General features: G+C 38.8%; 1 protein-coding gene across 1 annotated transcript; it reads left to right on the top strand.

Moving 5' to 3' along the window:
* The first annotated feature begins 553 nt into the window (after positions 1-553).
* GTSE1 (G2 and S-phase expressed 1) lies at positions 554-11,209 on the top strand. The gene is made up of 12 exons (XM_053464402.1): positions 554-641; positions 2,364-2,422; positions 2,925-2,982; positions 3,066-3,720; positions 7,513-7,683; positions 8,015-8,153; positions 8,291-8,677; positions 8,963-9,035; positions 9,334-9,579; positions 9,832-10,006; positions 10,118-10,273; positions 10,444-11,209. The coding sequence occupies exons 2-12, from the start codon at positions 2,407-2,409 to the stop codon at positions 10,531-10,533; spliced, it is 2,166 nt and encodes a 721-aa protein (XP_053320377.1). The 5' UTR covers positions 554-641; positions 2,364-2,406; the 3' UTR covers positions 10,534-11,209.
* The last annotated feature ends 376 nt before the right edge of the window (positions 11,210-11,585 follow it).

Genomic DNA, 11,585 nt, shown 5'->3' with positions numbered 1-11,585 from the left:
TATTGTGCGCACAAAACTTTTGCTCTGTGAAAATTTTTGCACAAGAGAAATTTTCTGTGCACGCCAACTAAGAAAAATTAGACGGAACATTGTTTCTAAGCTTGTTTAACCCTATGATGTGCCAGGCACGTCAATTGTTTTTAAGGGGATGCATTTCTGTCTTGTGCCTGGCACATCAATTGTTGTCAAGGGTTAGAAGTCACATTAAAGTGTACAGAAATAAAATCCATTATTGCTCACATAATGACTATAGGACACATATCCCCCTAGGTCTTTGTGTTTTTTTGCATAATCGAATAATTACGTGTCTCTTAATTAAAATGTACTTATGACGTACAGTCGCAGTGATCGCCTAAAACAAAAAACTTTTCCTAAACGTTTACCGACTCCCACCCACTAACGCCAAACCACCAACTCCCGACTTCTCAAGGGAATGACTAACACACGAAAACTACATCTCCCGTGTGGCTTTGGGGCATGTACGGAGCGCAACGCGTGCTTTCATGGGACATCCGGCTGACTTTGAACCATCCAATAAATGATCGGCATTCCATGTCACGTGCTCTCTTTTTTTGTCGGGAACGAATTTTGAATCGCGAAGCGTTTTACACGGGTCGGCCGGACCGGTCCTTCATACACAGGTTCGTATCAGGTTACCGAACAGTCCGTTACCGGCTCTCACCCCCTATACCATCACTTTCTATATACCGAGTCTCGTTCCGTTCGCGGCGGTGTTATCACGGCTGGTCACTATGAACACGTAGAGCTGTAATGGAACGCATTGGCTTTAATGAAGTGTATTTACTGTTTCGTGAGAGAAGTCCAGGCCGGTTATCAGTTACTATTAGTTCTATGACCTCTATTAGTCTTGAGCTGGCTGCCCGGCATTGGACCTTCTCTGGCGTAACAGTAAGGCAAGCACACTACCAAAGCCTATCTCTGTCTGTTATTGAGGGCTAATATCTTACTCCAAGCTGGTGGGAGATGATTAGACGCCATCATTTGCCGACATGCCTGAGCACTGGGGTCTCTGTCTCCAGATGTAAAGGTGGACTTATATTAAAGAATTTGACCTGTGCTTACCCCAAAAGTGGGGTAAAAGGAATAGGCCTGTCCTATCTGGAAGTGAAACCTGTTCCCTGTATGTCAGGAAATGCATGCGCTTTTTCTTTTTAATTGGAGATCAGCTCCGTATCTATTGAAACCCGCAGTGTACTTAAGTACAGCAGCTGTGCATGCGCACTGGGATCTGTCGTGATCCCTTATTGGCTAAACTGCTATATGGGGTTCAAACTCCCATATTCGCTCATTGGACTGAAAAGTGCTACTGTAGAGGCAGGCTGCTTCAATAGATGCATGTAGAGGGGGTAAATAGTGTGTGTATTACAATTCACGGGGACCGCAATGTACCTCTAGCGTCATGTATTTTCCTATTTTTTCTTTTTGTTTATATATGAGCACCAATATATTCTGTGGTGCTATTACACTAGATGAGATGGCAAACACTCTGGTGCCTGATGGGTATTAAAGTACTCTAAAAATAGGATTTATAGTTATAGAAAAAAATAGCTAGCTTTAGGAGAAGTGTGCTGCCTCCTTTTGTGCTTATTTATTTATTTATTTTTTTGTCCAATTGGGTGCTTGAAATACACTATATGGACAAAAGTATTGGGACACCTGACTATTACACCAACAGGGGCTTTTGACACTGCATTCTAAATAAATTAACTCCTTTGGGGAGTTTTTTTCCTATTTATCCAGAAGTGTTCGTGAGGTAAGACACTGGGAGCCGAGCCTTCTCCTCCAACATCAATCTCCATTCCAGTTTATCCCAAAGGTGTTTGGTGTTGAGGTCAGGGCTCTGTGCAGGCCAGTCGAGTTCTAAAACGCCAAACACACACAACCGTATCTTTATGGACCTTTATTTACCGGGTCATATTGGCTACCTTTGTGTTATAGGTCAGTAAGGAACATGCCTCTTCTGTCCCCCTGGTGCTAGCTGTTTGCTGTAGGCTCCGTGTTAAGACTTCAAAGGTTTTACATGATTTCCTTATAATTTCCTGAAAACAAAAAAAACAGACCAAATTTTTTTCTCAGTTATGATCTATAGTTGAGGACGCTACTTAGTTATTTCTGCCTCAATAAAATGCATGATGGTGTCAAACTATAGGTGATGTCCCCTATATACCAAAACCGTTTTATTGGTCAGATTTTACAATCATTCGGTTCCTATTGCATTCAATTTTTAAAGTTGTATAATGATAGATATATTTTATTTTAAGTCTCGAGGTATGGGACATAGAGGTCCTGCAGCCCAGCATGTAGGATTTCGGAATTGCTCACCAAGTGTACTTTTATTTTAGGCGACAGGGTTTATATCAACACTTGCTGGAATACCTCTTGAGAATGGATACTGGTGGGGGTAAGCAGATGCTCACTGTGTCCTTTTTTTTTGTTTATTTCTTTACGTCATTTGGATACAAGTATACGTAATTGTACAAACTTATATATATAAATGCCTTTTCTTGAAGGTGCTGTTCTACGGTTAAACTTAACTCAATGGCAGCTGAATAAAAAATTTATAGTACTGTTAGATTCTCTTTTTAATGTTATAAAATACTTTATATAGTTTTATAAAATTATTTACATTTTCAAGAAGTTATTCATAGATACCTAATTTAACCCCTTCATGTGCACTAAATGTTTCTTGTAATTTTTCAGGGAATGCATTGGGAAGTGAGTGTTAAAACTGTGTAATCACGAGATATATAAAGAGACGCGGATCTGGTGCTAGCATGTTAAGTGGGTGCTGCCTGAAAGAGCTGCTTTGTCATTTATTTTAATTAAACTATTGGTTATTAAATTGGATATTTTTTCATGTTGAAATCTGTAATTTAATAACTTATGTATTTTTAATGTTGTAGATTTTTCTCTTCTGACCGATGAGAAGTTTGATTTTGATATCTCATTATCTCCCTCAAGGTAACTTACCAATTCACTGCTACCTGTTAGTGTAATACTCTAGAAATGTTCTAACTTTTCTTAATGTGGCTTTTTAAACTTAGTGCGAAAGAAGACTGTGATGACGAAGTATTTATTGGACCTGTAAAGCACAAAGAAAAATGTGTCCGTGCTGCAATTGCCTCTGATGTATCGGAGGAGAAGACTCCTCCTCAATGTGACCAGGTAGCCTGGAGTCCTTTAAGTGCAGATAAGTTTGTTGAGATATTCAAAGAAGCCCACTTGCTGGCACTACAGCTGGGATGCTTGACGACTGATGATGAAAAGAAAGAGCAACCTGCTGAGAGAGCCACAAACCAAGTGGTGGAGAAATTTGTTCAGGAGTCCAAATCAAAACTGAAAATACTTGAAACAGGACTCGAGTCTGCAAAAACACCGGTAGTTATCAAGCGAGAAACTTACTGTGTGACTGAAAGTCCTTTCCACCAGCTCCCGCCTTCAGTTCAGCAGCGACTTAATATGCCGAGCACAGAAGGAGGAAAGCAGGTGGGTCTAAAAATGTCAAAACAAGACAGCCCTGCAAAAGTGCAAAAATCTGCCAAGACCCTTTCTGTGTCGCCACTTGCACAGAAGACCAAAGCTCTGCCGTGGAAAAACAATGTTCCAGCAGCAAGCACCAGCAAACCTACGTTAAGCCGGTTACAGCCTATGAAGACCTCTACGACTTATGCACAAAAAAATCTCTTAACAGTTGAAAAGGTAATGTTTGTTTTGGTCATTAATTGTGATCTTAGGTATTTAATAGACACTAAAGACATCATATGCAGTTTAATGGGTGTAAAGGCATCCCTTTAAATTTCCACTGTGTCCATTTTGCAAAAGTATGGGGTGATTCTGCAGAATCCCCTATATGTATTTGACCGCTCCTTGCCATTTTCCAATGCAGGTGATCTGTTTGGACGAATACATCTTCTTGTGTGTGATGTGCTTTCTGTCGGTCAGCTCACCGAATGTTCTAGGCAGAATGTAGTCAGACCCTTACCCGCAAAGAAATAAGAATCCAATGCACCAGCTCAAGTCCCAAATAAAATAGTTACTCAACCTTTATCTAGGTGCCACGATGCTTAGAGGACTCCAGATCCCAATGAAAGTCTTGATAAACATGCAATGTAGCACCAGGGGAACACAAGGTAACACCCAGGTATAAAAGTAACACACTTTATTGCAGTCCATAGACCAAAATAAAAGCGTCAAGAGAAGTCAGCACATGGCTAGATGCTTGATGCGTTCCACACAGAAATCTATCTCCTCGGGTCTCAAATGCTCTAGTGCTAGAACGATTTCTTTTTAACCCCTTAAGGACAATGGGCGGTCCCTAAACCCCTTGAAAACAATGCATTTTGAGCCCGTACATGTACAGGCTTTGTCATTAAGGGGTTAAACTGATATTTTAGCTTTGCAGTTTACCGGTAATTGCAATTATATGTTGATTGTGTGCTACTATGTATTTAATAGTGTGTACTTTTCTCCAGGTATGTAGCTTATTATGATGTTGCCTTTGCAGCTAATTCACTATTTATAATAATGTGTTTATATGTACCAGTGTATATATAGTTTTGCATTCACATTTTTCCTCTGTTACATCTGTTAGTGCTATTCATGGGTGTTATTATCCTTTATGAATGTGCTTACATTTGTTTTTGCGTCTAAGGCAGGGCCTTATCAAGCATTGAACCACACTAAACTAAAGTGGGATTTTCTAAAATGAAGAGATTTGTATGTGTGCCTTTGATCTGGGCATCTTTAGGAGTCTGGCAGAGATGGAACTATTGACTAAAGACAGCAGAACATTGCATTAGTAAGACTAAAAGAAAAAGGAATCCTGTGGTAAATATACTGAAGGAGAAGAAGCTAGCTTTTAAGAAAGATGGGCCTGAATATAATGCTAAGCTTAAGTAGACAAAGCGCATTATTAGATGCGCCAAAACAAACATGGAGAAAATTGCCAGTTTAATAAAACAGATATACATAGAAAACAAACATAAACCAGGAATAATTAAACTCAAGATAAATGAAGGCATAAAGACTGCTTAAATACTTTTTACAGAGGAAGATTAAGATGAGGCATCAGGATCCTACATCCTGAGGAATAGGATGACATACAGTACAGCTGTGTTTACAAAGAAAGTTATTATTATTATTATTATCTTTTATTTATATAGCACCAACAGTTTACGCAGCGCTTAATACAATACATAAATTCAAGAGGTATGACAAGACAAGAATTCAGACTAAGACAAATTGATACATTAGGTGGAGAGAGCCCTGAAGTTGTACTCCAAAGTAAAATAGACTAAAACATGGGACCCAATGGCATACGCCGTTATTAAAAAGAGCTTCAAAGTGTCCTGGCGGGAATGATTTAACCATTCGTATTGACATAAGTACTTCCAGAATACTGGAAGTTGGTAACTCTAGTACAACTTCACAAAAAAGGTAGTAGGGGTGTAGGATTGTCAAATATCTGAAAGTAAATGGTTTGCATGATCACAAACGGCACGTTTATTACAGGGAGATCCTGTCAAACTAACATAATTTACTTTATAGGCTAGGTTACTAAGATAAGAGACCAAAAATGAGCTGTTGATTATAGCCTTACCTAGATGTTACTAAGGCATTCAATGCTGTCCCCATAGAAAACAAATAAGTAAATTGAAATGTTTGGATGGATAAGGTAATGTTGAGTGGTAGGAGACAGAAGGTTGTAGTTAAGCATATATTCAGAAGAAGGGCTTGTTATTAGTTGGGTACATCAGGGATCATCAGTATTGGGACCTGTACTTTAATATATTAACATTACACAAGGTCTTAATGGAAAGCCACGGCTTTTTGCAGGTGATAGAGGTCTGCGGCAGGGTAGACATTTCTGGTGGAACAAGTCAAATTGCAAATGATTCAAGTAAATTAGAAGAATGGTCGAGGATGTGGCACCTGCAGATTAATATTAAATGTAAAAATTCCAAGAGGGCATATAACTTTGGGGACAATGAAGAGAAGGATTTGAGTAGCTTCTGATGACTTAAAGGTAAGCAGACAATGTAATAGACCTTAAAAAAGCAAGCAGGGTGCTGGTTTGTATAGCGAGAGTAATTGGTAGCAGGGAGAGAGAGGTGGTTCTGATACTTTACAGATCTCTGGTCAGGGCTCATTTAGGGTATTGTGTACATTTCCAGAGACCCCACCTTCGGAATAAGGAGGGCTATAAAAATAAGTGATTTCAGACTCGAAAACCATCAGGAAAGACTAAAATCCCAAGGATAGCTTAGGCGAAAGAAAAGAGAGAGGGGGTGCAATAGAGATGTTAGATATTCTTTGTCTTAAATATCTAAACTTTTCCAGTAACCAAACAGCAATCAAGACCACAGCTTCTAAGTCTTAAGTAGGTTTATTTAGTGACAAAGTAATATACATACAGTACTGATTGATGAACAGATGGAGAGACCTTGCCCTTGTAACCATGAATATTTATACCCCTTTACCTTCAGTTAGGGTATAAGTTCTTACTATATGGGCAATATATGAATATAAGGAATCGTATTGGAGCAGTCATAGGATGCACCAGCATTTCACAGAAGACCCTCTAAGCTATGTCACATAATTGATATATATTGTTCCTGGCACTCAAGTTGCATTCAGGCCTAAAGTGTCAACAGAATAAAAGCATAACAAAGATTTCTTAAAAGAGACATTGAAATATTAAAAGGGATTTAAAAGTAGAAGAGGCAAGCTTATTTTAAAGGAAGACTAATGTTAGAATGATAGAAGAGGTCATAGTCTAAAACTAGTAGGCTTAGATGTAATTAAGGAAGTTGGACTTTACTGAGTGTAGTAGATAAATTGGACAGTCTCTTGGCAAAGTTGTGGCGGCATGGGATAGACAAGGTGTTCTCGCTATCCAGACCATGGATTGATAGGTGCTTGAATCCCATACATCAGGAAAAATGGGCAGGTTAGATCGTATGAATGGCTTTTATTTGCCATCAAATTCTGTTTCCAATTTCTGGTGCAGGTGTTATACTACCTCTAAGTTCTTCATTTTCTCCCCTCCAGCACAACGGAGTCATAATTGATTTTGGTTATTGCCCTTTAATTGGATGTATGCTTGTTCTTCAACTGGGCTGCTAAGTTATAGGCACATTTCTTTGTGAAACATGGCTAGCTTGGGGACCATGTGCTTACTGTCTCTCAATTTTGGTTTATGGACTCCGATAAAACTTACTGTTTTACCTGGCGTCCACTTGTGCTCATCAGCCGGCGCTACATTGTATATTTCGTTTGAACCCTATGCGCATTCAAGAAAGTATTTTCAATTGATTTCAATGGGAGTTTCTTTGGCAAACGGCATGTGAGAAGCCTTATATTACTGGTTATAAATACAGTAGGGCTAAAGCACATTATGACACAACTCATTTTTGACATGTAAAATCAAGCTTTTTGATTAAGTGATGTCTGATTCAGTCTGGCTTTGTGTGGTCATCTTCTTTCTTGTAGCCTAAAACAAGCAAGAAGCCTAGTCCAGTTAGACGGAAACATCTCAGTAGTGCGGGTTCGTCCGAAGACCTAATTTCGGATAAATCCAGCATTGCATCCGATGTCAGTGACACTTCATTCAATAACAGTACTGTGGGGCAAACAAAGAAGACCCTTCCCGCCTCAAGCAAGGTAAATTCAAGCTATTTTATGACTTGTAGTGCTAGTTTTAAATATTTTGAAGAGCACTTACCCTGGTGTATTTACTGTGAAAGTGTACAAAATAAACCTACTGCCACTAGTTCAGTCTTTTATTTGTATAACGCAGAAAGTAAAATTCAAGTTTATAAATTAAATCTTTTTGGAGCTCATCTAATATGCACCATTGAGGGCTGAAAGTAAATTAGGCCTGTGTTTCTCATTAATTATCAAGCCTACTCCCCCTAGCACATACTGCTTTTGAAGAGCAATCTCTGCTTTAACTAAAGTTTATATATGTATTTATTTATTTTTTTTTATTTAGCTCAGTCTAAAAAATACGCAGTTCAAGGCGCCAACATCGACTGCTTATAGAAGGAACACCTCCTCTTCATCATCTTCGCATTCTAGCATCAACACAAGTTTAAACTCAAGCTTATCATTCTCACCACCTGCTAGTAATGGTAAGATTTCCTTATCAAACTGATAAGTGGTACCCTGATTCCCTTTTTGTTAATTACAAAAAACAATTGTTAAAGGTAATATTCCAAAATAAAATGCATGGTGTGCTTACATACATGTTTGTTTTTTTTTTCCCCAGCCAAAATAAATGCTTCCTTGAATATCTCGGCAAGCAATTCAAAGATCAAGTCAAATCCAAGTAGACTTGCACTAGTTCGTCCTACTGGTGGGTCCACATCCTCCATAAAAGCAAATGGCACAGAGCTTCCAAGCAACCTACTGAAGCCTGGTGGTGCAGTAAAAGGAAAAATAGCTGGGAATAACAGCAAGTCCTCCTCCGTGCAAGTGGTGCAACCACAGACGCCTTCCGGCAAATTCCAGAGGCAGATATCCGCTCCTAATCTTCAAAGGTTACCTGTGCAGACAAACCCAGAAAGTGCTGTCAAAGGAGCTTCATGTACTAAACCTCAGGCTAGGGTACTGCCTACACCCACAAGCCGGCTAAAATTGCCCCAGAGGCCTACAGGTAAGGCTCTATGTGTTGATTAATTTAGTGAACCTGTCACTAAAATGCATATCTAATGCATATCAAACTCTAGTCCACTTGGGCTCAATTGAGCTTGTATTGCTCAATAATCCCATGTAGTGTAGTTTGAGAAATATCATGACATGAGCTGGGGAATTCTGTTAAATGAGGTTCTTTATGAATGGGGAAAACCACAATAGGCTTCTTGAAAATGTTTACATCTGTTGCAGCTCATTGCAAGTTTCATTTCAATAAGGACCGTTCTTGCATATCTGTTTAACATAGGGATGTCTCCTGATCGTCCTGTTGGAAGAAAAATGCAACCGACAAGGCTTATGTCCTGTGGTGATATTGGAAGGTAGGTACCAACACCTCTACTAAACTGTTTTTACCTTAGTATGTCTTGAGACTCATCGCATTTTCTATAGGGTGGATTCATATTATATCGTTTTGCACATACTGCTTAGTGTTTTTACAAATTATAGTTTAAAATGCCTCAAACTTAATTCTGTCAAATATACATCAACAGTTATACAGTCAGTATTTCTAAAGCTATAAATGATTTTATTTTTTCTCAAATGACATTTTAGTGAGTAGTTTGCCATTTCTCGTTAATGTTTACATTTTTGTGAAAAACCTAATTTTATTATTTTTAGTGGTATTGAACAAAGTACCCCCATGAGAGAAATACAGGCCGTTCCAAGCAACATCCCCTTGGTTGGAAGATCAGTTTCCTCCGCAACGCCTAGCACAAAGCGTGCATCTGCCTTGCCCACTCCCGTTAACCGAAGGACCTCTGGAATGCTAACGCCAAGGACTCTCCCACGGTCTCTTTCATCTCTGCGCCAGACTCCTGCTCTGCCGGTCTCAAACAAATCTGCCATAAAGTGTCCTGTTAACGGGTAAGAAGTTAATTGCATTTACAATGGGCGGCATGTACGACAAACATTAGCTACTATGTTAAGCTCATTATGCATCATTGTTTCTGACGTTCATAAGATCCCGAGCTCTGAAATAACAGTGGAAACTGACAAACGGGCCATTTTGTATTGGAGCCCACCTAAAGTTTTTTGTTTTGTAACGTTTACATGTATACATATGTGTGTATATATATAGATTTTCTTTTGACACTAAGACTATAACTTTAAATTTAGGCCTGTGGAATCTGATGAAAATGGTCTGCCTGCTGTTACTAGTCCGTGTTCGCCAACAGATGAAGACACGCCTGAAATCGTTCCATGTTCCTTAAACTTTTCTCCAGAAAGCAAGCCAGCATGTCTGGAACAAAGCGATGTGCAAAAGTGTGTGGCATTTCCGGTAAGCGCAGAGGTACGTCTATTCGCTGCACTCCATTGCGCCCTCCATGCTTGGAACAGTGCGACGATCGAACGTGGTTTAGACCAATTCTCGTAATACGATATATTCCTTTCTATTAACAAGGCTTTATTGATTGACATTGGAATGGAAAATCACGAAAAGGATGTGAAAGTGAAGAAAATGTCAGCTGATTTTGACAGCCAACCTCTTATTGACCTTTCCAACACACCTGAATTGAACAAAAGAATCGTGTCAGCGAAAGCAGCTCATGTTGGCCAGGTGAGCATTTGTTTTTCGTTTTCTGTTGTATTTCTTAGAAGCTTTTAGTACTTTATACAGTGCTATTACAGATAATGTATAAACTATAGCTCCATGTTAGCAGTGTTTCTCCTGTACCAAGAACATTACCGGCTCACAATATTAATGTTTGACTTCTGCTTTCTTTTCAGCTGATAGATTTCAGTTCTCCTCTTATTAAGCTGAGCCCCATAGTGAACAAAGAAAACATGGATTTTGATTCTCCTCTTCTAAAGTTTTAGCAGGAAGAACCCTGTCTACCAGGGAGTGCGTTTTGGGAGATTCATTTAAAAGCTACTGTAATGCATATCTGCCAATGTACAATGGCGATTTGTATTGGTGGCTTTGGCGTAAAAGACTTATTTTCCACAAGGAAGAACTAAAATTTACAGCGCTCAAGAGTACACGAGATGCAAAGATTGCCACCGTTTAAAGTCTTATTGAACAGGACAGAATTAAGAGCTGTAATAAACTTTGCGGTGGTTATAAACATATCACGTTTTAATGACTGGATAATTAACCTTTTCTGACATTTATAGTCAGAAATAGCTGGAAAGTTTTTTTTTGTTTACAAGATTCACTGGACACAAACTGTAAAACGACCGGGACATTCGTAGCATGACCTTCAGTGGCCTCCACGATCAAACAAATGTCTCTAAATTTCTATGTAATCGTTCTGTTGGGTGAACCGTAGTATCCCTTTAATTCTGGATACAAAACTGGTATTTTTGGGAAGTGTTTGTATTACCTGATGAAAATATGTAAGAGAGAGGGTACTTAATAAAATGTGCGTTTGTGCAGAAAAAAATCAAAACATAAAATGTCTCAAAATAAGTAATTCTCCATGCACAATTCTTGTAAATTATGATTGTTTGAAATTTGTGTTATTGTAAAATAAAGCTATATTAAAGTAACAAATATTTTTTCTTGTACATGCCGTTAAGTCGCATCTTGCGTCTGAATTTGGGAATGGCAGTTCCTCTCATAAATAAGTGACGAGACTTGATTTAGGCTGTTGTATACATTTTCATTGACGAGGCATCTATAAATGAAAATACAATCTATGTACTATTGGTGCTAAAGAAACTGAAATAAAACATGGAAAATATACCAACTAGGAAGGGCGGCTTTTGACTTTATAGCTTCATGCAAACCGTGCACAATACCCCAAAATAACATGTTAGAAATGGGTGGTCTACACAGCTAGCCTCCCTTGCCCCTTTTTCAGAGTTCGGAAGAAGAACTGAGTCTAAAAGCTGTGGTGTGAATTAAAGAAAAAGAAAAACTGACCCTT

This window comes from Spea bombifrons, chromosome 4, assembly GCF_027358695.1.
Source record: "Spea bombifrons isolate aSpeBom1 chromosome 4, aSpeBom1.2.pri, whole genome shotgun sequence".
NCBI lineage: Eukaryota > Metazoa > Chordata > Amphibia > Anura > Pelobatidae > Spea > Spea bombifrons.
The sequence above is the reverse complement of the archived record's forward strand: the minus strand, read 5'-3'. Positions and strand labels throughout refer to the sequence as shown.

Excerpts from the sequence above, each read along its gene's own strand:
- GTSE1 (XM_053464402.1), top strand. Across the intron at positions 3,721-7,512 it reads ATCTCTTAACAGTTGAAAAG|CCTAAAACAAGCAAGAAGCC; the intron begins GTAATGTTTGTT and ends TCTTTCTTGTAG. Across the intron at positions 7,684-8,014 it reads CCCTTCCCGCCTCAAGCAAG|CTCAGTCTAAAAAATACGCA; the intron begins GTAAATTCAAGC and ends TTTTTTATTTAG.